General features: G+C 34.8%; 1 protein-coding gene across 1 annotated transcript in view; it reads right to left on the minus strand.

The window, feature by feature from the left end:
* Positions 1 to 20,831, minus strand: part of PPP4R4 (protein phosphatase 4, regulatory subunit 4) — a 105,629-nt gene that overhangs the window by 2,855 nt on the left and 81,943 nt on the right. Inside the window, exons 18-24 of the mRNA XM_011951542.1 lie at positions 18,647 to 18,688; positions 18,120 to 18,194; positions 12,761 to 12,830; positions 12,235 to 12,321; positions 11,816 to 11,909; positions 10,680 to 10,747; positions 1,645 to 1,792 (exon numbers count right to left, since the gene is read on the minus strand). Of these exons, the coding sequence (XP_011806932.1) occupies positions 1,645 to 1,792; positions 10,680 to 10,747; positions 11,816 to 11,909; positions 12,235 to 12,321; positions 12,761 to 12,830; positions 18,120 to 18,194; positions 18,647 to 18,688 (584 nt within the window). The remainder of the gene's footprint in view (positions 1 to 1,644; positions 1,793 to 10,679; positions 10,748 to 11,815; positions 11,910 to 12,234; positions 12,322 to 12,760; positions 12,831 to 18,119; positions 18,195 to 18,646; positions 18,689 to 20,831) is intronic.

Genomic DNA, 20,831 nt, shown 5'->3' on the forward strand with positions numbered 1-20,831 from the left:
TGGCTAATTTTTGTATTTTTTTAGTAGAGGCAGGGTTTCACCATGTTGGCCAGGCTGGTCTCAAACTCCTGACCTCCGATAATCCACCTGCCTTGGCCTCCCAAATTGTTGGGATTACAGGCATGAGTCACTGCACCTGGAGCTTTCATGACTTTTAAGTGGAACTTCCATAGTATAATCACGGGAGCAGTAACTGTATAGCTAAAGAGCATTCTCTGTAAATAAAAGTACACTCTGCATTGACACTAACCTGTAATATCAATGTTCACTTTTTTCTATTACTATTATGTTTTTGTAATAGTACATTGGTTCTCTTTCCCTGAGCTCTAGTCAATAAATTTATTTCTAAACTTATTTCTAAATTTTGAATGAAGTTGGGCATATACCCAACGACCAATTAAAATTTGGAATACATATAGTTTGGATGTTTGTCCCTGCCCAAATCTCATGTTGAATTGTAATCCACAATGCTGGAGGTGGGGCCTGGTGGGAGGTATTTGGATCATGGGGGCTGATCCCTCATGGCTTTGTGTTTTCTTTGTGATAGTGAGTTCTTGCAAGATCTGATCATTTAAAAGTGTGTGGCACCTCCCCCAACCCCACTCTCTCTCTCCTGCTCCTGCTTTTACCATGTGATGTGCCTGCTCCTGCTTTGCCATCTACCAGGATAATAAGCCTCCTGAAGCTTCCCCAGAAGCAGATGTCGCTATGCTTCCTGTGAAGTCTGCAGAACTATGAGCCAATTAAACCTCTTTTCTTCATAAATTACCCAGGCCCAGGTATTTCTTTAGAGCAATGCAAAACGGCCTAAATCAGATCCTAAAAGGGACTCCAGCACAGTTTTTGCAAAAGAATGCATTTAAGAAACTTTATTCAAAAATGCCCATGCATTCACTAAAATATGTTTAAAAGAAAATCTAAATACTGTTAAAAGTCTGTTCCAACCAAAAGGTTCAGGTGTCCTATATGAAATAGCTAACTTGTAACTATGGTTTGGGTATCCTGGCTGAATCATTTATACCTTGATATAGTCTCTTATCAAGGTGATTTTTATGGTACCCCTTTCTTAAATATTTAAGCTAAAAGAAAGACTTCAACAAATCAAACAAGATACAAATAGCACATTAAAAGGAATCATGGGGGAAAAGGAGAACGGAGGCCCTTTATAACTTCAGCTTCAAGACATAAGTATAGTCTGTAAACCTCTCCAGTTTATTGAACTCACAATTCTGGGTTCCATGCTACCACTTATTTCTTAACGTGATATCAGCTGTACCCATCTTTCTGCACACTGGGTGATTAAATACCATATCCTTAAGCTAGGTGTTTAAAGGGATGCCTTCTTCGAGACAAATTCCCTAAATGTAAACATTTCATAGAAAAATATTAGATTTCAGATATTAGTGGGAGCCATTTAAATGTTTCCTGTTGATTCACTGAGGTTACAATGCCTTTGCCAAATGTAAGTTATTCTATATAAACTAACATAACAGAGTCACACGTGACAGTAATACCCTTTAATTTATAATATTTTCTCATTATAGACATTTTCTATTCTTCAGAAAGTACTTAAGTAGGAAGGAAAGTGTGTTGAGAAAAAAGAATGGGATAATACACTCAGTCTGACATCACTTGATTACTTACAAGGTAGCCTTCCGTGGTTGTGTATCTTTACTTCCACTGCTCTTGGGATCAACTGAGTTACCTGTCCCACGGGAAGTACTTGGTAAGGGAGTATTAGGAGAAAAGGAAGGTGGAACACTACTGGCATTACGAGTCCGGAATGAATCATCTGAAAGTAATACATATAAAGTCAGACATATCAAATATACTAAGAAAGAGGGTAACCAAAGAGAAGAAAAGGTTAATGATAGCTGACTTTTTCACTTTTTAAGTCAATTTTATGAGGGTAAAATTTACATACAACAAACCGCAAAAAGTTAAGGTTTTGACATATGTACACCCCCATGAAGTCATCACCACAATCAAGATGTGAACATGTCTATCACTATGAAACAGTCCCTCATACCCCATCACAATCCTCCTCCGCCCTCTCCAAACCACTCCTGTCAATTATAAAATAGTTTGTATCGTCTAGAATTTTATATAAATGAAAACATACAGTATTTATTCTTTTCTGTCTGGCTTCTTTCATTCAGCATAATTTTGAAATTCATTCATGTTTTATGTATCAATACTTCATTCCTTTCTATTTCTGACTGGTATTGTCTGAATATGTCAACATTTGTTTACCCATAATATCTGTTGATAGACATTTCTATTTTTTTCCAGTTTTTATATATTACAAATAAAGCTGCTATGAACACTCATGTACAAGTCTGTGTGTGGACATATGTTTTAGTTTCTTCTCAGTAAATGCGTAGGAGTGGAACTGCTGGGTCATATACTAAATACATATTTAACTTCACAAGAAACTGCCAAATTGATGTCCAGAATTTCTTTTCTTTCCTGACATTTCTGCCAGGAACATATGAGTATTCTGGAGAGTTACTCCACATCCTTACACACACTTGATATTGTGAGTCTTTCTAGTTTCAGACATTCTAGCAAGTGTGAAGTGGCACCTCCTTGGGTGCTTTTCTTACTGCTTTTAAATTTCCATTTCCCTAATGATTAGGATGTTAAGCATCTTTTCATGTACTTACTTGTGTATCTTTTGTGAAGTTCATGTTCAAACCTTTTTCCCATTTTAAAATTGGTTGCCTAATTTTTGTTAAGACATCTTTGTATATTCTGGATACAAATTCTTTGGTATATATTCTATGAATATTTCCTCCATATCTATGCCTTGCTTTTGATTTTTTAACACTCTACTTCAAAGCCCAGATGCTTTAATTTTGATTAAGTCCAGTATGTTAATATTTTTGTTTTATGGTCAAGATAAATCTTTGTGTATTCCAAAATCACAAAGACTTTCAGCTATATTTTCTTTAGAAAATATAGATGCTTTTATGCTTAGGTTTACAATACATTTTGAGTATAGTATAATTTTGTATATGGTGATAAGACTTGAGATTCACAGGAACGGAAAGTCAGATACTGCATGTTTTCACTTATAAGTGGGAGCTAAGTAACGTGTACATGTGGTCACAGAATGTAGAATACTTGTCACTGGAGACTAGGAAGGGTGGGAGTGTCAGAAGGGGTGATGGATGAGAAATTGCTTAATGGGTAAAATGTACACTATTAGGTTACACTAAATGCCCAGACTTTACCACTATGTAATATATCCATGTATATCCATGTAACAAAACTGTACTTGTATGCCTTAAATTTATACAAATTTAACAAAGAATTAAGGTTTAGGGTTTGTTTTGGTTTTTGTTTCTTTAATATGGATATCCAGTGGTTCCAGCGCCACTTTTTAAGTAGACTTTATTTTTTAGAACAGTTTTAAGTTTACAAGACAATTGACCAAAAGGTACAGAGATCTCCCATATCTTCCCAGTCATACACAGCCTCCCAACTTCAATGTCTCCCACCAGTGGTACATTTGTTGCACTGATGAACCCACATTGACACATCATTACCACCCAAAGCCCACAGTTCACATTAGGGTTCACTCTTAATGGCATACACGCTATGAATTTGGACAATATATAAATGACATATTTCTATCATTTTGGTATCATACAGAGTGTTTTCACTGCCCTAAAAATTATCTGTGCTCCATCTATTCAATTCTCCTTCCCCCGAACCCCTAACAACTACTTATCATTTTACTGTCTCCATAGTTTTATCTTTTCCAGAATGTTACATAGTTGGAATGTTACCTTTTCAATTTGCTTCTTTCACTTAGTAGTATGTATTAAAAGTTCCTTCATGTCTTTTCATGGCCTGATAGCTCATTTCATTTTAGCACTGCATAATATTCCACTGTCTGGATGTACCACAGTTTGTTTATTCATCTACCTACTGAAGAACAACTTGTTTGTTTCCAAATTTTGGCAATTATGAATAAAGCTGATATAAACACTCATGCTCAGATTTTTGTGCAGACGTAAGTTTTCAACTCCTGTGGATAAACACCAAGGAGCATGACTACTAGATCATATGGTAAGAGTATGTTTGGTTTTGTAAGAAACTACCAAACTGATGTTCCATAGTGGCTGTACCATTTTGTATTGCCACCAACAACGAATGAGAGTTCCCGTTGCTTCACATCCTCACCAGCATTTGCTGTCAGCGTTTTGGATTTTGACCATTCTAATAGGTGTGTCATGGGACTTCATTGTTTTAATTTGCACAAACCTGATGACATATGATGAACACCTTTGCATATGCTTATTTTCCATTGACATATCTTCTTCAGTGAGGTATCTGTTCAAGTCTTTGCCCATTTTTTAATCAGGTTGTTAGTTTTCCTACTGTTGAGTTTTACAAATTTTTTGTATATTTTGGATAAAAGTCCTTTATCAGATTATGTGTTTTGCAAACATTTTCTCCCAGTTGGTGGCTTGCCTTCTCATTCTCTTGACAGTATTTTTCAAATAGTAGTTTTAATTTTAATGAATTTCAGCTTATTCTTTATTTCATAGATTGTGCCTTTGACACGGTATCTAAAATGTCATTACTGTAAGCAAGGTCATCTAGATTTTCTCCTATGTTATCTTCTAGGAATTTTATAGTTTTGCATTTTACATTTAGAACAGCGATTCATGTTTGAATAAATTTTTGTGAAGGGTGTAAAAGATCTATTTTTTTGTGGGTGTCCTATTGTTCCAGCTGCATTTGTTTGAAAAGACTATCTTTTCTCCATTGTATTGGCCTTGTTCCTTTGTTAATGATCATGTGACTACACTTACATGGATCTATTTCTGGGCTCCCTATTCTGTTCATTCAATCTGTTTAACTATTCTTTTGCCAATACCACACTGTGATTGCTGTAGCTTTATAGTAAGTCCTGAAGTCAGGTGGTGTCAATCTTCCAGCTTTGTTCTTCTTCATTATTATGTTGGCTATTCTGGGATTTTTCTTCTCTAGGTAAACTTTGGAATCAGTTTGTTGATATCTACCGGATAACTCGTTGGGATTTTGACTGAGACTGCATTTAGTTTATAGATCAAGTTGGGAAGAACTGACATCTTGACAATATTGAGTCTTTCTAGCAATAAACATGAGATATCTCCTTCTTTATTTAGTTCTTTGATTTCTCCTATCAGAGTTTTGTAGTTTTCCTTATATAGATCTTGTACGTATTTTGTTAGAATTATGCCTACTTCATTTTTCTGAGTGCAAATAGTAAATGGTATTTTGCTTTTAATTTTAAATTCCTACTTGTTCAATGCTGGAATACAAGACATATTGAACTTTGCACATTAACCTTACAGAATATTAACCTTATATTCTGCATCCTTACCATAATCACTTCTTAGTTCCAGAAGTGTTTTTGTCAATTCTTGTGGATTTTCTACATAGATGATCATGTTATCTGTGACCAAAGACAATCTGAGTTCTTCCTTCCAAAATCAGTATCTCTTTTCTTTCCTTTTCTAGAACTTCCAGTATGATGATAAAAAGGAATGGTGACAGGAGGACATCATTGTCTTGTTCCTGATCTTAGGGGGAATGCTTCTAGTTCCTCACTACCGTGATGTTATCTGTAGGTTTTTTGTAGATTTTCCTTATCAAGTTGAGGAAGTTCTCTATTCCTAGCTTACTCACAGTTTTTATCATGAATAGGTGTTGGGTTTGGTAAAATGTCTTCATGTATTACTACGATCACGTGATTTTTCTTCCGTGGCCTGTTAGTGTGATGTATTACATTAAGTGTTCTTCAAATGGTGAATTAGTCTTCTACAACTGGTATAAATCCTACTCAGTTTTGGTGTATAATTCTTTTTATATACTGTTGGATTTGATTTGCTAATATTTTTTGACGATTTTTGCATTTGTGGTCATGAGAGATGTTGGTATGTATTATTCTTTTCTTGGAATGACTTTGTCTGATTTTGGTAGTAGGGTAATGCTGACCTCACAGAATGAGTTAGGGTGTGTTCCCATTACTTCTATATTGTGAAAGAGATTGTAGATAACTGTTATAATTTATTCCTTAAATATTTGATAGAATTTTTCAGTGAATCCATCTGGGCTAGATGCTTTCTGTTTTGGAAGATTACTAATTACTGATTCAATTTCTTTAATAGATATAAGCCTATTCAGATTGTCTATTCTTTTTTTTTATTATTATACTTTTAAGTTCTAGGGTACATGTGCACAACATGCAGGTTTGTTACATATGTACACATGTGCCATGTTGGTGTGTTGCACCCATTAACTCGTCATTTACATTAGGTATATCTCCTAATGCGATTCCCTCCCCCCTCCCCACAATAGGCCCCGATGTGTGATGTTCCCCTTCCTGTGGTCTATTTCTTCTTCTGTGAGTTTTGAATTATGTCTCTCTCTCCTTTTTTTTTTTTTTTTTTTTTTTTTGAGATGGAGTCTCGCTCTGTCTCCCAGGCTGGAGCGCATTGGCTCACTGCAACCTCTGCCTCCCAGGTTCAAGCAATTCTCCTGTCTCAGCCTCCCAAGTAGCTGGGACTATAGGCACATGCCACCACACCCAGCTGATTTTTGTATTTTTAGTAGAGACGGGGTTTCGCCATGTTGGTCAGGCTGGTCTTGAACTCCTGACTTCAGGTGATCCACCCGTCTCTGCTTCCCAAATTGATGGGATTATAGGTGTGAGCCAATGTGCCTGGATGAATTGCATCTTTCAAGGAATTGGTCCATCCAGCACCATTTTAAAAAATATTATTCTATCACTATTGATTTATCTTGAAGCCTTTGTTAAAATCAACTGACTATATATGACAACATAGAACACAATGTCTCGATTATCAGAATTTTATGGTAATTGTTGAAATCAAACTTACATTTAAGTTCTCCAGCTTTTTTCTTTTTCAAAACTATTTTGGCTACACTGGGGTCCTGTTGCATTTCAATACAGATCTTTAGAATCAGCTTATAAATTTCTGCAAAAAGACTACTAGAATTTTAATTAGGATTTCACTGAATCTCTGGATCAATTCAGAAAAAAACTGACATTGGAACAATATTACATTTTTCAATCCATAAACATGTTATATTTCTCCATTTACTTAGGTCTTTAGCTTCTTTTAGCAGTGTTTTAAAGTTTTTTATGCATCTCTAGCACATTTTGTTAAATTTGTCCCTGAGCACTGTTTTTGAAGATATTGTAAATGTTATTTTTTAAAAGAAACTGTCTTTTTCAGAATAGTTTTGATTTACAGAAAAATTGACACAACAGAATAAATAATTCTCATATATCCCCTTCACCCAATTTCCTCTATTAACAGCTTACATAAGTATGCAATATTTATTATATTTAATGAACCAATGCTGATACATTATTAACTAAAATCCATAGTAGTTGTTATTTTATCTAATAACAACTTTTTCTGTATCAGGATCCCATCCAGGATACTATATCACATTTACTTGTTAGTTCTCCTTAGGCTCTCCTTGGCTGTGACAGAGTTTCTCAGACTTTTCCAAACAGTTTTGAGTAGTATAACTGAAGACAGGCAGAAGTCCCCACACAATGAACAGTGGATTCGCGTTAAGTAAAAAGTATCCCATCTGGCATTCCAAGTTCTGATTCTGACCTTTCCTTACAATTTTTGTTTGTTTGTTTTTGGGTTTTTTTTTGTTTCGTTTTTTGTTTTTTCTGAGATGGACTCTCGCTCTCTCGCCCAGGCTGGAGTGCAGTGGTGCAATCTCGGCTCTCTGCAAGCTCTGCCTCCCAGGTTCATGCCATTCTCCTGCCTCAGCCTCCCGAGTAGCTGGGACTAGAGGCATCTGCCACCACGCCCAGCTAAAGATTTTTTGTATTTTTAGTAGAGACAAGGTTTCACCATGTCAGCCAGGATGATCTTGATCTCCTGACCTCATGATCCGCCCACCTCAGCCTCCCAAAGTGCTGGGATTACAGGTGTGAGCCACTGCGCCCGACCTCCTTACAGTTTTATCTAACACCACTCCATTATACCCACTCCACACTTCAACCAAACTAGTCAGCTGTTGCTCCCTGAAAATATCAACGATCATCTTTTATTTATGACTGGTACTGTGAATGGAATGTTATTCTATACACATCTCTGCCTGTCAAAATTCTAGCATACCTTAAGGTTCATCTCAAATGACATAATCATCTTGAAACCTGTTTTGAGTCCCACAAATAAGATCTCTTCTCTATGCAAACATCTGAAACATTTGTTAAAAGATGTTCTGCTTCCATTTTCTCTTTATAGATGTGTTATTATATAGTAAAATTTTTCAGTTTCTATTTTAAGTAATAAATAACAATAATAAGCACCTTTTTCTAACCAAGAACTCTAGGAGGTATTTCATTCAACCTACAGTTCTCCCTCAACTGAAAATAATATTGAGACATTAAGATAGAATATTTTTCAAATATTTTAATAAAATATTTACTCTCACAATATAGTTTGGCTCTGTGTCCCTACCCAAATCTCACCTTGAACTGTAATAATCCCCATGTGTTGTGGGAGGGACCCGGTGGGAGGTAACTGAATCATGGGGGTGGATTTTTCCCATGCTATTCTCATGAAAGTGAGTAAGTCTCACGAGATCTGGTGGTTTTATAAAAGAGCAGTTCCCCTATATAGACCCTGTTGCTTGCTGCCATGTAAGACACATCTTGCTTTCCCTTTGCCTTCTGCCATGATTGTGAGGCCTCCCCAGCCATGTGGAACTATGAGTCAATTAAATCTCTTTCCTTTATAAATTACCCAGTCTTGGGTATGTCTTTATTAACAACATGAGAAGAGACAAATACACCTCATAAAACACATAACTTAAGACTTTGGATGTAAGTTTTAGGATCTGTGGACCGTATCTACTCTCTTGGTTCTTAAAGTCACTTAAAAACTAGCAAAGTTAAAACTAAATAAATTAATGCACTTAATTAAAACTTTTTAAAACCACTTCTGAATCAATATTCTTAATGATTTAGACAAAGAAATTTCTTGACAGAAAATGTTACAAGATCATGAATAAATATGTTCATTACAGCTAAGTGAAGAAGTACCAAGAGAACAGGTGAGATCCACACAAGTCTGAAGAACCCCTTATGAACATCTATAATCATCTGCACCATTAGCTCAAAGTTAATTCCAACCAGTTTTGTACACTTAAGTTTTTAAAGTCACTCCATATTTTAAATAAAGTTCTTAAACTCTGAATGTTCCTTAGTGCCTCCTAAAGAATTCACAGTTTTACTGAGCTGAAAGTAATCAATGGTTTTATTATTTATAGTCCAAGATATGGGGAAAATTTTAGTTCATCAACTTTCTGTTGTTATCAAATTATTTCTTCTGATAATCATAGTCTACCTTGCAGAACCATTCTATATACTGTACGTGAATTGCCAATGCTTTAATGCTAGGAAGATTTTCTCTTCCAGCAAATGAAACAGTTTACAGAACAGCCAATGAGTATATACATTTCCCATAAGAATTAAAAAGAAGGCCGGGTGCGGTGGCTCACGCCTGTAATCCCAGCACTTTGGGAGGCTGAGGCGGGCAGATCACGAGGTCAGGAGATCGAGACCATCCTGGCTAACACGGTGAAACCCCATCTCTACTAAAAGTACAAAAAAAATTAGCCAGGCGTGGTGGCGGGCGCCTGTAGTCCCAGCTACTTGGGAGGCTGAGGCAGGACAATGGCATGAACGTGGGAGGCGGAGCTTGCAGTGAGCCGAGATCTCGCCACTGCACTCCAGCCTGGGTGACAGAGTGAGACTCTGTCTCAAAAAAAAAAAAAAAAAAAGAAGACAGAATACTCAAAATATAACCTAAATGAAAATGTAATTAAGCTCTTAAAAATTTCAGATCTTTGAGCAGATTCACTATTTACACTAAAAAAAACTACCATAGATCAATAGTAAAATTTTCAACCAATATTTCCAAAGTATAAAGTTAAAAACACAAATTTAGCCACTAGTAATTTTAACAATATAGTCTACATTATTTATAGTATAATTCTATGCTCTGTTATATAAACCAGAGGCCAGCAAATTACAGTCTGTGGGTCAAATCTTGCCCACTGCCTGTTTTTGTAGATAAAGTTTTATTGGAATACAGCCATATCTATTCATTATGTACTGTCTATGGTTGCTTTTACTCAGTAACAACAGAGTTCAATAACTGTGACAGACCAATTTAGCCAACAAAGCCTGTATGTTTACCCTCTGGCCCTTCAGGGAAATGTGCTGACCCTGCCACAAACTTCCAAATACATAATATTGTAAATGTTTAGCTGTTCATCTAGATTTACAGTGAAGTCCTGTTGTTTCTAACTTCCTTAAAAATTACTGCGAAACCTTTTTGTCTGTGCCTCAGTAAGCCTTCCCAGTATGGTAAAACATACCCTATCACTTTTGTTCTTTCTCTATTTTAAAAGTATTAAACTCTGAGTCTCGAACACTGAAGACAAAATAGTTCAGTCAAATATTTTCTCAATTGCTAGACAAAAATTTAATTTCTTAGGGATCTGATAAAGATATAAATTTAGGAAAACACTGTATCTAGTACTAAAGAAATAGGTCATTTAAGGAAAATAATATTTTGTTAAATTTAGCAATTTTTTGAAGAACTTAGATTGCTACTTACCAGTTAGTGAAAGCACAGAAGTCTTTCCTAACTCTGAGACAGGCGTATATCCTGTTGTAGAACTTTTACTAGAAAACAACATGATTTAGTTTAAAATACAAAAACACACTTCTTACAATCTCAGTCATCTAACACTTGTGCTGTTTTAATCTTCTTTTTAATGCTTTGCTCTACTTACAAAACATTTGTTGCTTTCATTTCTCATTTTTTTAATATTCATGCCTCACAACACTTACTTTGTCCATAACTTAAAAGCATGTCCTTAAACTTTTGGTTCATCAGAATCACCGTTTTTCTTTTGAGGTTCAAGCAAGGCAGCTAAGATGGGTAAAATTTTCTTGGAAATAAAACTTATCTTTAGTTATAATCTCTTTTTTCTATCTTGAGATCTCTATTGGCCAGGTACTTTTGATAGATCTATTGATAATGCCCCGAAACACAGCTGAAATTCTATAAGAAGCTATCTTTAAAAGAAAAATATTTTTTCCTGAAACATGTAATTTATCTTGATAGACAAAGGAATAGCTTTAAAGATATTTGTTTTCTTAAAATTATTTTGCTTGTCAATTGACATACAGTTGTTTGTACAGCACATATAAAAAATCACGGTAATTTAATTTATATTGACCCTCTCCTCATCTTAACTGCTCGTAATTTTGTCTCCTAGGCTAAAGGGGAAACCAGACATTCATCTATTGTCAGGATAACTCTGCTGTGATCACTTTATCATATGAACATGCCAATGGCTTCTTTACAGACAGAAACAATATTAGTAGCAAAGCGATGTCTATACACATTTAGAAAATGGAGCATACTTATACCTATTAAAAGTTAAGTGGAATATGTGATATACTACTACCTCCCTCATGAAATAATATATGGATTCTATGATATTATTAAATAGTATCATGTCAGTATTCTTCCTAGAATGCCAGAATACCTCTTTTTGTGAAAACTGTTGGAGGTCTCTTATTTTTAAATATAACAATCCCTACAGAAGAAAACTGACAAAATATCGGCCTATTACAAAAAACCTCAAAATTCATTCTGATTTTTATAAAATGTGAACTCATATATATGAAGATGTGAATAAAGATAAAAATTATGTTAAAAATTGAAGAGCTGACAGATCATACCTAGCACATTTCTCTAAGTTGCCATATTTTGCATGAAAAGCTTGATTATTAAAAGACTGGCTTCGAATCAATTTGGATTTCTTGATTTCTTTACCTAGAGTAATAAGCAGAAAAAAGGAAAATGTATTCAGTTCATCCTCAGCTGCTCCAACCCCCATTTCCTCCCCAACTACCATCATTTTCAGTAAAACACAGATGGCTTTAGCCCTTTTTTTCCTTAATTTGAGCCACTGAAGTATCTCTTACCCTTACTAGCAATTAAAAACTACCAAAACAACTAATGATAGAAGGTGAAAAGTGCTTTAGAATGAGATATATTATCCTATTGTATCTCATCTAATAGAGTGACTTTGCCAGCAATTAATTTTTATAAAAGGAAGAAAAATGATAAAAAGATATAAAAAGAAGTTATTTCTTACTTGTCGATGGGGTGACAGAAGAGGGTCCAGGAACAGAAATGGGGATGTTCTTGGGCAGACTTTGCGTTGGTGTCTTAGTGTCTCTACCTAAAATAAATTCTGCTTTAAGTTCTATAATTTCCTCTAAGTCCTTATTAATCTCCATAAATATACAAGACAATTCAGACAATATGAATCACTATCCCTAGCTAAACAGCTTTCTTTTCCAAATATTCTTATTTGGTAAGATTTACATATTTCAATCTTTGTCATTCAGTGGTCAGTTTCACAATTTTACAGCTGTTATTAAACTTGAAACTTTTCTTTTGAAGGATCTGAATGTCCACTCTGGTTCCTGCCTTTCATTTATGTATTCTTAACATCTGTACCACGTTAAGCAGCCAATTTTCAAAAATGACTTTTCAAAAATGAAAGACAGCAAAGCAATTTTCCATGTCAAATAAAAAATTCAGCATGGTCTTTCAGAATACCAGGATGCAACATTAATTATGTAACTAAGTGGTGAAGACATAGAAAAATTACTTACGTTTCTTTTCAAACATTTTATCACTCATGGGCCTTCCATCATTCTGTTGCTTTTCTTTCTCTAATTGTTCCTGTTATTAAGACAGTATCTTGCATTAAAGGTACAACTGAAGTAGGTTTAGAAAATTCTTCTGAGAAATTAAGCATTAGAGATTCAAATAAAGTTCATAAAAATGCCTAAAAGAAGTAGTTTTTTCCAGTGTTAGTGTCTAAAGAATTCAAGGTTCTTTCAGATTTGTGCTCTTTTCATATCTACAGAATTCTGCCCTTGGGGGTCTGTCAAGCTAAAACAATGAGTTTGGTATCGTTGTAATAATGACCCTTCATTTTCTAGATGGTATTTCCTAAATCGCATTAGTAAAATATCCCTTACTTTGGTCACTTCAATTTCAGATTGGTAAATGGCTAAATAATATCTTTCTTTAAAAAGACTGAAAGAAAAGAAAATGGTCTTGGATATTTTTAAATGCTTTACTTAAGTATAATATACATAGAGAGGCCGGGCACCGTGGCTCAGGCCTATAATCCCAGCACATTGGGAGGCTGAGATGGGTGAGTTATCTGAGGTCAGGAGTTTGAGACCAGCCCGGCCAACATGAAGAAACGCCATCTCTACTAAAAACACACAAAAAATTAGCCAGGCATGGTGGTGCATGCCTGTAATCCCAGCTACTCAGGAGGCTGAGGCAGGAAATCTGGGAGGTGGAGGTTGCAGTGAGCCGAGCTCATGCCACTGCACTCCAGCCTGGGCGACAGAGTGACACTCCATCTCAAAAAAAAAAAAAAAAAAAATATAAATATATATATGTATAAAGAAAGTGCACAAATTATAGGTGTACAAATTCATAGCTCAATGAATTTTCCCAAAATAGACGCACTTGTATAACCAGCTCCAATATCATGAAACAAAACATTACCAAAACAAAGGAGGCCCTTATGCCAACAGAACAAATAGGCAAGAAAGTCAACAAACACAGGAAGTTCTGAACAAACTTGGTATAACTGACATGCTAGAATACTACAGTCAACAAGTGGAGAACAAACATTCTTTTAAAATGCACATGTAAACTAAGGAAAAATATGGAGAAAATAAGATAAAGAATTTCCACATAGAAGTGGACTATATTTAAAAATCAAATGGAAATTCTGAAACAGAAATAAAACATAAAACCGAAAAATTTCATTGGGTGGGATTAACAGAGTTATCCATTTTCTACACGTTTGCCTCTAGTATCTTGATCATATTAATCACAGTTATCTCGAAGTCCTTGTCTACTAACTCCAGTATCAGGATTATCTGTGGTTCTCTTTCTATTGTCTGTTTTTGTCTTGGGCTAGGTCATTTGGTCCTAAAATTTTTTGAGAGTCTTCCCTACAGCTTCTCCCACTGGCAATCCTGAATTATAATCTTGCTTTGAAAGACTGCTGAAATAATAAACTTTACTTTTCAGAGGATTTCCACTTTAAGCACACAAATTATTGGCATTGAAATAGAAAATATAAAAAGAATCAAATGGAAATTTTAGAACTGAAAAATAAAATATTGGAAATAAAAAATTCACTGGATAGGCTCAACAGCTGAATGGAGATGACAGGGAAAGGGTTGGTAATGCTGAAGTTACATCAAGAGAAATTATTCACACTGCGTAACACAGAGTATTTTTTAAAATTGAGAAAGAACAAAGACTCGTAGGCCTACGCACAATAATAATATGTACAACTGGTAACCCAGAAATAAGAGAGAGAAAAATTGGAACAGAATATATATTTAAATAAACAATGACCAAATCTTCCCAAATTTGGGGAATGATATACATTTATAGATTCAGTAAGATGACCAAATCCAAACTGGATAAATTTCAAGTAAATAATGCCTTGACACATCAAAAGTAAGCTGCTAAAAACAAAAGATAAAAGAAAAAAAAATTTAAAGTGTCCAGAGAAAAACAATGCTTCATACAGAAGCACCAACAATTCAAATGAGAGTAGCTATTGTATCAGATGTTATGGGGGCCAGAAGACAGATAGAAACACATTATTAGAATGTAGTAAGGAAAAAGCTGTCAACCCAGACTTCTATACCCAGTGAAAATATCCTTCAAGAATGAAGGTAAAAATAAGGCATTTTAGATAAAGAAAAAATAAGAGAAGTTGTCACCAGAAGACCTGCACTTCAAGATTTGCTAAAGAAAATTCTTTTACCTTAAGGAAAAAGATACCAGAGGGAAATGTAGATCTTAAGCAATGAATGAAGAGCACTGGAAATGGTAAACATCTGAGTAAACCATAAAAGTTTACACTAAGAGTGTATCTTCAAGATACATATGACAACTTAAAGCAAGATTACAACACTGTCTGGTGGGCTCTTCAATGCAGATATAATTTATGTGACAACTGTAACATGAAGAATGGGTGTTGAGGGGGTAAAGAGATTTGTATTTTTTTTTGTTTGTTTTGTTTTGGTTTTTTTTGAGGCGGAGTCTCGCTCTGTCGCCTGGGCTGGAGTGCAGTGGCGCAGTCTCGGCTCAATGCAAGCTCTGCCTCCCGGGTTCAGGTATGGATATTAAAATCTCTAGGGAAACAAGCAAAAAAAAAAAAAAAAAAAATTCCAAAAAAAAGGAGATGTGAAGAACACAAATCACTAACACAAGAATAAAATGGTTATCCCCATAGATTAACACCATAATTAAAAGGATAATAGGAGAATATTACAAATAACTTCATGCCAACAGATTTGTCAGTTTAAATAACATGTAAACTGGGGTGGAAGGGAAGCAATTTACCAAAATTGACAACAGAAGAAAGAGAAGATCTACATTATCTAATGTCTATTAAGGAAATAGAATCGATTATCAAAATACTTTCCAAAATGAAAACCCCAGGCTTAGATAACTTCACTAGTGAATTCTATAGAACACTCAAGGAAAAAATAAAATCAATTTACACAAAATTGGTCAGAAAACAGAGAAGGTGGGAATACTATTCATCTTGTTTTATGAGGCCAGAATAACATTAATACCAAATCTGATCCCCAAAATGACAAAAAGGGGAATTATAGGCCAATTTCGCTATAAATCTATGAATGCAGATGCAAAATCCCTTAACAAAAACATTAGCCAAGAATCCAATAGAGAAAAAGGATAATAAATCATTGCCAAATAGGGTTTATCTCCAAAATACAACATTGGTTTACCATTTGAAAAATCAGGGTAGTTCAGTGTATTAGCAGAATGAAGGAGAAAAACCAAATATCATTTCTAGATATAACAAAATGCAACAACCATTCATAAAAACTCTTAGCAAACTAGGAGTAAGAGGTAACTTCCTCAATCTGATAAAGGGAATCTACATAAAACCTATTTCTACCATCATACCTGATGATGAAAGACTGAACTGTTTCCCGCTAAGATCAGTAAAAAGACAAGGATGCCTACTTCTAACACTTTAATTTTACTGGAGGTCTGGGGCCTTGCGATAAGACAAAACAAATAAGCAAAAGGCATAAATATTGAATAGAAAGAAGTAATATTGCTGTATTTAAAGAAGATATGATGGCTTACATATAAAATTTTAGTTTTAGAAAATCAGAAACAATTTCTAGAATAAACAAATTTATAAAGTTTATAAGACACAAGGTTAATATAAAAAAAAACAGTATTCTATACTCCAGGAACAGAAACATTGGAAAGTGAAATAAAAAATGTATACTTCCATTTATAATAATGCCAAAAACATAAAATACCTAGAAATAAATTCTGGACTTCATATCAAAATGCAAAGGCCCTAGACTGGTCAAAGCAATTTTAAGAAGGAACAAAGATAGAAAACTTACCCTACCAAATTTAGAAAACACTATAAAGTTACAGTGAACAAGACAGTTTGGTATTACTTAAAAGATAAACTTATAAATAAGTGGAATACAATAATAGAAAGTCAAGAAATAGACATATACGTGTACAACTAATATTTTTTAAGGACGCTAAGACAAAAGAAGGCTTTTCCCCATTGTTGTTATTCCAACAAATGGTGCTGGAATAAATGAATATTCCCTATGGAAAAAAATAAACATACATTATATAAAAATGTACTTGAAATGAATCATAAACCTAAATGTAAAACCTAAAATGAAAATTTTTAAAAGAAAATAGAGGAAAAAGTCTATGATCTTAGGATAGACAAAGGATTCCTGGAACAAAAAAGAATTGTCAAAGAAAGAATTGATAAACTGGGCTTCATCAAAATTAAATATTTCTGTTTTTCAAAAGACACCATGAATAAATGAATAGATAAGCCTCAAACTCCAAGAAAACACTCATAATATGTATATCTGTCAAAGAAATTGTATTCAGAATGGATTAAAAGCTCTCACTTCTCAATAATAATAAACAACCCACTTAAAATTCTAAAAACAAACTTTATCAAATAAGAGATAAAGATAGCCAGTAAGCAAAGACAAGATGCTTGACATCTTTAGGCATCAGGAATAGAAAAAGAGATTTAAGAAAAACAACGAGATACCATTACATACCCAATAGTATGGCTGGTAACTACAGCATAGACAATGTGGATGTAAAATGGTACAACCACTTGAAAACAGGTGTTTTTTTTTTTTTTTTTTAATTAAGCATGCCATACATTCCGGCCATTCTATTCCTAGGTATTTACCCAAGAGAAATGAAAACATGTCTAACCAAGGACTTTTTCACTAATGTTCAAAGCAACTATATTTGTAATATCCCCAAATTAGAAGTAAGCCAAAGGTCTATAAAGAGGTGAATGGATAAGCAAATTGTGATATTCCATAATATAGACTACTACTCATAAATAAAAAGGAATGACTTCTTGATGCATACAACAATATGGATGAACCTCAAAGTAATTATGGTGGTAGAAAGATGCAGAACCAAAAATAGTATTAATACCTAATATATGATTCCATTTATATAAATTATGGAAATGCAAGCTAATCTACAGTTCAGAAACTAGATCATTGGTTGTTGGGGACTAGAGTAGATTACATGGATTACAAAGGGGCAGAAATCTTTAAAGGGATAGAAATGTTTCATATTTTCATTGTGGTGATGGTTTCATCAATATGTCAAAACTCATTGAATAGTACACTTTAAATGTATGTAGTTGTCAGTTACACTTCAGCAAAGTAGTTTTTTTAAAAGGTTCTCAAATATAGTTTTCTTTCTAGTTCATAAAAGAACAGATTTCAAAAAACTGGGACTGTCATTTAAGAAGAAAAAAGAGTAATGTGAAATGGTGAGATGGAAAGAAATGATTAAGTTTAATAACAAAACACAGTTTTATTAATCAGAAAAGAGTATATGTGTGTGCATATGAAAGCAACATACCATTTCCAAAAGAAGTAGTTCTTCTCTTTCTTTCTCTTGATCCAACAAATCTTTCTCATAAAACTTTTTCTGAAACTGTTTAAAGTTTAAAATGAAATTGTGAAATATTAGTGATGAGTTTCTGCCAAGTTTAAAATATTCCTTTCAATAGAAGTGATATGGTTTGACTCTGTGTCCCCACCCAAATCTCATCTGGTAGCTCCCCTAATTCCCACATGTTGTGGCAGGGACTGGGTGGGAGATTACTGAATTATGGGGGTGGGTCTTTCCCATGCTGTTTCATGATAGTGAATGAGTCTCTCAAGATCTGACGGTATTGTAAGGGGGAGTTTCCCTCCCTCTTTGCCTGCCGCCCAGATGTGACTTGCTCCTCCTTGTTGTCTGTCATGATTGTGAGGCCTCCCCAGTCATGTAGAACTGTGAGTCCAATTAAACCTCTTTCTTTTGTAAATTGCCCAGTCTTGGGTATGTCTTTTTCAGCAGCATGAAAATGGACCAATACAATAAGGTAAAGAGAGTATACTTACAGCATCCATAGACATTTCCATTCTGTCCAACTCTAACACAGTCTATAAGGAAAGTTTTTAAAATTATTCTAAAGTAATTAAATTAAAACAACCAATCATTTCCCAACAAGTTATTTTGCAGAGGCAGGTTCAAATAGGAGACTTCTGCACTATGGGGTAGACTAAGTCAGAAAACTCTAAAGTTCTGCCCAATTCTACATTGTACTTACAATCAACCTTTATACAATAATGCCAGGGTCAATTTTAACTTTTGAAAGTTTTTAACCTTAAGAAGACCAAGTCTACAGGCATACTTCAAATACCAAATGCATATAATCTAACTAATTTCTAGTAACTCCCAGTGCCAATTTTTTCTGAATTTTCAGAAACATAATGTAGCTTTTGAATTTTTAAAAAGTCTTTTAGCTATATATGAATGAAACAAGCCATCATTTGGCTGAATAATCCTTAGTTTCCTCCTGTAGAAATTTTCTATCTGCTCTAAAAATATTCTCTCAATTTACTATTTGTCTTTTGGAATACACTAGTTTGAAACAAATTATTCCAATCAAAACAACGGTCAATCTAACCCAGGGTTCTGTCTCTGATAGAGGGCAGTATTTCTAAAACTTACTCTACACGAGTAACCCTATTGGCCAAAATAAAGTACATTTGGATATGCATATGCCCAAAACTATCCATGACAAACATAAAATTTAGTGAAAGTTTTTTCTGCTGAAATTTATGAAACATTCATAATGTATGCCATGAAATACTCTCTATTTAAATAAAGTTACTTTTCATATTAAAAAACTGATAAAACTATTCAATTTTTATCCAAAAGTTTTGTGTAGCTTTCTGGGAGTTTTCCATACTAATGTCTCATTATACTACAGAATTTCCATGGGACAGACTGGCTTCATTATATGCAGCATACTGAAAATAAGAGCTGTACTCCAGAATAATCCACTGTAGACTTATAATCCATTAATTTAATTACATCACTGTTACACCTGTATAGGGTTAGCTTATATTGTCTCTTGAATTAATAAATTATTCTGGAAAAGTAATTAGCCCTCTCATGTTTATTATTTTGACAAGTTAACTCCATTGCCTAAACTTCTATACTTTTTTTTTTTTTTTTTGAGACGGAGTCTCGCTCTGTTGCCCAGGCTGGAGTGCAGTGGTGCAATCTTGGCTCACTGCAAGCTCCGCCTCCTGGGTTTACGCCATTCTCCTGCCTCAGCCTCCCGTGTAGCTGGGACTACAGGCGCCTGCCACCTCGCCCGGCTAGTTTTTTGTATTTTTTAGTAGAGACGGGGTTTCACCGTGTAGGCCAGGATGGGCTCGATCTCCTGACCTCGTGATCCACCTGCCTCAGCCTCCCAAAGTGCTGGGATTACAGGCTTGAGCCACCGCGCCTGGCCTATACTTCAATATTAAACAGTAAGGAAGGAACTGTCTGGTAGAAACAAGTGTGTGTGTGTGTGTGTGCGCGCGCGTGTGTGTGTGTACTTTTAGATTGAAATGCATGTCCAACTCTAGGTATTTCTGGTTAAATCAGTTAATAAAAGAAGAATTCACATTTCATTAAAATTAAAACTATACTAATTAATACTAAGTCATCAAATCACTTAATTAAAAGATTCCTCATGTGACATCTGGCAATGATTTCTAGAAAAAAAGAGAAAAAAAATAAGAATTCTCTTTTTTCTCACCACGTATGCTAATTTATTTATGACTTCAATAAGGAAATTTCCCTCACTACAAATAAATGCTCAAAAACAATGTGTCCTGAAGTTTATATTCAGATTCATAAAAGTAAATAATTTCACTTGAACTTATAAAAGATTAGTTATATATTCAGCATAAACAATTTTTGAACAATAAAAATTATTCTAGGCCGGGCGCGGTGGCTCAAGCCTGTAATCCCAGCACTTTGGGAGGCCGAGACGGGTGGATCAGGAGGTCAGGAGTTCGAGACCATCCTGGCTAACACGGTGAAACCCTGTCTCTACTAAAAAAAATACAAAAAGCTAGCCGGGCGAGGTGGCTGGCGCCTGTAGTCCCAGCTACTTGGGAGGCTGAGGCAGGAGAATGGCATAAACCCAGGAGGCAGAGCTTGCAGTGAGCTGAGATCCGGCCACTGCACTCCAGCCTGGGCGACAGAGCCAGACTCTCTCTCAAAAAAAAAAAAAAAAAAAAA

This window comes from Colobus angolensis, unplaced genomic scaffold, assembly GCF_000951035.1.
Source record: "Colobus angolensis palliatus isolate OR3802 unplaced genomic scaffold, Cang.pa_1.0 Scaffold32, whole genome shotgun sequence".
NCBI lineage: Eukaryota > Metazoa > Chordata > Mammalia > Primates > Cercopithecidae > Colobus > Colobus angolensis.